General features: G+C 40.0%; 1 protein-coding gene across 1 annotated transcript; it reads left to right on the forward strand. All coding sequences in view use genetic code 11, as the record gives it.

The window, feature by feature from the left end:
* Positions 1 to 2,641: 2,641 nt before the first annotated feature.
* Positions 2,642 to 2,984, forward strand: EGR_09875 (hypothetical protein; the record flags this gene model as incomplete). The annotated part of the gene is made up of 2 exons (XM_024499124.1): positions 2,642 to 2,800; positions 2,961 to 2,984. 2 exons carry the CDS (start codon positions 2,642 to 2,644, stop codon positions 2,982 to 2,984), a joined length of 183 nt encoding a protein of 60 aa, XP_024346470.1.
* Between the last annotated feature and the right edge of the window lie 612 nt (positions 2,985 to 3,596).

Here is a 3,596-nt window from a genome sequence, read left to right on the forward strand (position 1 = left end):
TTGCTTTACTCAACTACGGATAGGCGCAATCACTGCCATCGAAGCAACTCATTTCTGCTTTATCCACTACTCTCTACCCTCACATTAATTATAGCTTCTGTACCATACTTCACCAGTATCTCCACCTCTCAACGTCTAAAAAGACTCATGAATTACCGCTACAACAACTTTACCACCGTGAGGTCACTAACGTGCTATGTGGTTGGCTCAGAAGGCACAACCGCAAATGGCACCCTACACTTTTGCAGAGCAATGCGCACACCATTAGGGCCGACATCATTGCGTCAAAGTTAAAGTATTGAAATATGTAAGACGGGGAAATACACTACAAGAGAGGGAATGTCAAATGAACAAGTGTTTTAGCGGACAACATATGGTGCACTCTTTCCACGAAAAACACTTAGGTGAAGTAGGTGAGAAGCGGTTGCGAACGTAGACATGATCTACTTCACTCCTAATTACCGCTAGGAAGAATTAGTCGCGCTTATTACCTATCTACTTTTACATCACAAAGGTGACAACATCTAAAGCAGCGACTTGGCACCTGCAAACTCTACTCCATGTCTAGGGGCGTCTGCGACCCAAACGCGAACTACTTGCAAGGCGATCAAACTCCAGCTAAATAGCGGTCTCGAGATCACACTTTCGATGGAACAATTAACCCCTGAAATCACCATTCAGCAAAAATTCATTGGCACACCCACTTACCACCTGCACCACATGTAAATAAATTTTAGTAATTCAACCACTTAATGTAGTCAAAGAATAAGAAATTTGGAATCAAGACCACAACATTCAGATAGAAAGGGAAAAAAAGGATTCTCATCGTAACCGCACCTTGATATGCGTCAACAACTCCGCAATACGTGAGTTCAGCATAATGGCCCTCCCTAGGCATATTATGGCAGTCGTAAGTACCATTATTGTTCTCATGAGCTGAGCAGGTAGCGAGAACATCTGATCCATCCCCGAGATTATGAGCCACTTGAATTTTCACTATGGGTTCAGCATTCTACTTAGTCATTGACTCAGTGAATATTTTTTCAATTTGATAGTTATGGAATCAAACCGGTCATTTTATCTTAAAGAGAGATGATATAACATGAAGAAATCAAGCAAGAATCAGGTCTAGCTAATGAATTGGCTCCATTGTCGTCAAATAAATTATATTGCATGGAGTTCCCTGGAATGTGTCAATACATTTGACAGTACACTTACATTGCTAGTCACTATCAAACTAGGACCAATCAGAAAGATAAATTTAACTCTTCATGTATATCACTACCTAAGTAGCACAAATATTTGAAGCATTCTCTAACAGAATATAAAAACCCAACTGCTGACGTGTACAACTTCGCAGAGTTGTTGACACATATCACGGTGCGTATCTTATGAATATCCATAGGTGATACCACATGGTGGCGGCCGTGTATTTCCCCACCTTTGGATTGTGCGTTTAGCATAGGGTCGACAAATTGTATCTCAGTGGCATTCTAAACCACAAATAGGCGATGGATTTATGAATTAAAGGAAGTTTTGACTCCTGAAGTGCCGTACTCATCAACACGGTATTTGCCCAGGTTGATACTTTGAAGATCAGTCCGTCATATTCAAGGAAGAGTGATGGTGCATCGTAAAGAGATCAGTACGAGTTTAAATTTGACGAATGGGTTGGCACTGCTGATATTATGCAAATTCCCTGCAATGTGTCAATGCATTTGACAATGCACATTTCTAGCATATCTTTTTCAAACTGTGGTCCAGAGAGAAGATACTTCTAACTATTTAAGAACATTTCTATCTAGTTAGCGCATGTAAATTAGCCGTTGTTATGTAACATGATTTACAAGCTTGACCGCCATCAGACCTACAGTATGATTTTACACAGGTTAAGGAACTAGAAATATGTTGAACATGGGAAATGCAGACATGTGCAGGACAAATTGCAAAGAGAAGTGCTAATCTTAGGTGAAAGTACATTGACATTGTATTAAACATTCCTCCTATCTTTAACCCAGAATGTTGATTAATTGGGCTTTGGTTCCAAATAATCCTCGGTTTTGACATTTATTTCCAACTGATCGAGTAACGGCTATTTGTGGTAAAGCTTATGGGCCAAATTCCGGCAGCTGATTATTCACGGTTTCATCGTTTACTTTAAACGGGTCTAAAAATAGCTAGATGTGAGGAAGTCAATGCATCGCATAACGACTACTATATTTCGGCGGTTTCGAAACTTGTTTATTGCGGGTTTAATAATAGCTAACCAATGTGCGTATAGGTAGGGTGTCTATACAAGATAGGGAACAAATTATTGTACCACAAAAGCGGCCAGTGATCGAGGTGAGTCGCTTTCGTTTTTTTACTGCTGAATTTATAAGTCACTTTTTATAATCCCCGTTACTCTTCCTTATTATCACGCATCTTTGCGTACCATCTCTTTGTGAGATTATTCCAACTTCCTGCAGAATGTGGTTATTGTGCACCTTTTAAAGGAATGCACCTCGTACATGAATATTTGTTTAGATTTTTAAGAGTAGAACAAACTACCTTCGATGCCCCAATTCGAACACTACAGTATGTGATACAAGTTTGATAAAACAGCTGGCATTGCTTGATTTACCTTCCGCAGACAAACAAAATGGAAGAGGAGACATCGAGAGTGCAAAACTTCACTCCAGTTCACGAAGAAGCTGACTATGCCGGGTTAATGCAAGATGACTGGTGGACACGCGTACGCTCTGATGAGGGATCAAAGGTGAACGAAAGTGGGCCTAAAGCAGAGGATCGCAAACTCACGGTGACGAATTCAGTTTCTTTATCACATTCCGACCCTAACACATGTACCGACCCCTAATATTCAAAATACATTTCTTTCTGTTCTTACCTTATGTATGATTCTTGTATTGGCACATCTGCAAGCTTTAAAAGCATCACACATTGCCTTTTGGATTTGTTAGAATGAATACGGAGTGCATATTTAGGATTGCTTCTTTGCCTTGTTTTTGCGGGTTCTTTCTGCGATCTTAGCTACAATAACTACAAATTGCTTACATTCTCTTTCGGCTGATAGTGCAGAGATTAATGATTTCGCACACATTAATAGCAGTTTTTTGGTTCACATTTTGTCTGCTCGGTCGAGGCATTTGTTACACATTCCCTGTAGGCATTTCAGTGCTACTTCGAGTTTGATGCTTTTATTAAAAGATTTTTTACGTTAGCACCAGACAGTGATCCCCTAACAGTTCAGACGTCCTGTGTTTTCCTACCTAAATTCATTGCCGACTTTTATATTCAATCCTTGCTAATAAAAATAGTGATTCGGCGGTAATAATGCGTGAGATATTGTCATTGCATTTGACATGGATCTGACTCATCTAGCTGCAAGGCGAGAGGTAGGGATAATATACGTAATTTGCGGCAGTAAGTGAACCAACACGCCTGCTGCATACCTGTCAAATGTAATCGTAGGGCGACACTTACCTTAAAGCAAGGAATCACACATGACAAAATCGACAATCAATCACAATCAAAATGTGTCTACTAATCGACTTTCAAAAAGTTCGCATGCTCAGCTTTGACATAAAAGAAGCGAA

This window comes from Echinococcus granulosus, assembly GCF_000524195.1.
Source record: "Echinococcus granulosus chromosome Unknown EG_S00172, whole genome shotgun sequence".
NCBI classification, from domain to species: Eukaryota; Metazoa; Platyhelminthes; class Cestoda; order Cyclophyllidea; family Taeniidae; genus Echinococcus; species Echinococcus granulosus.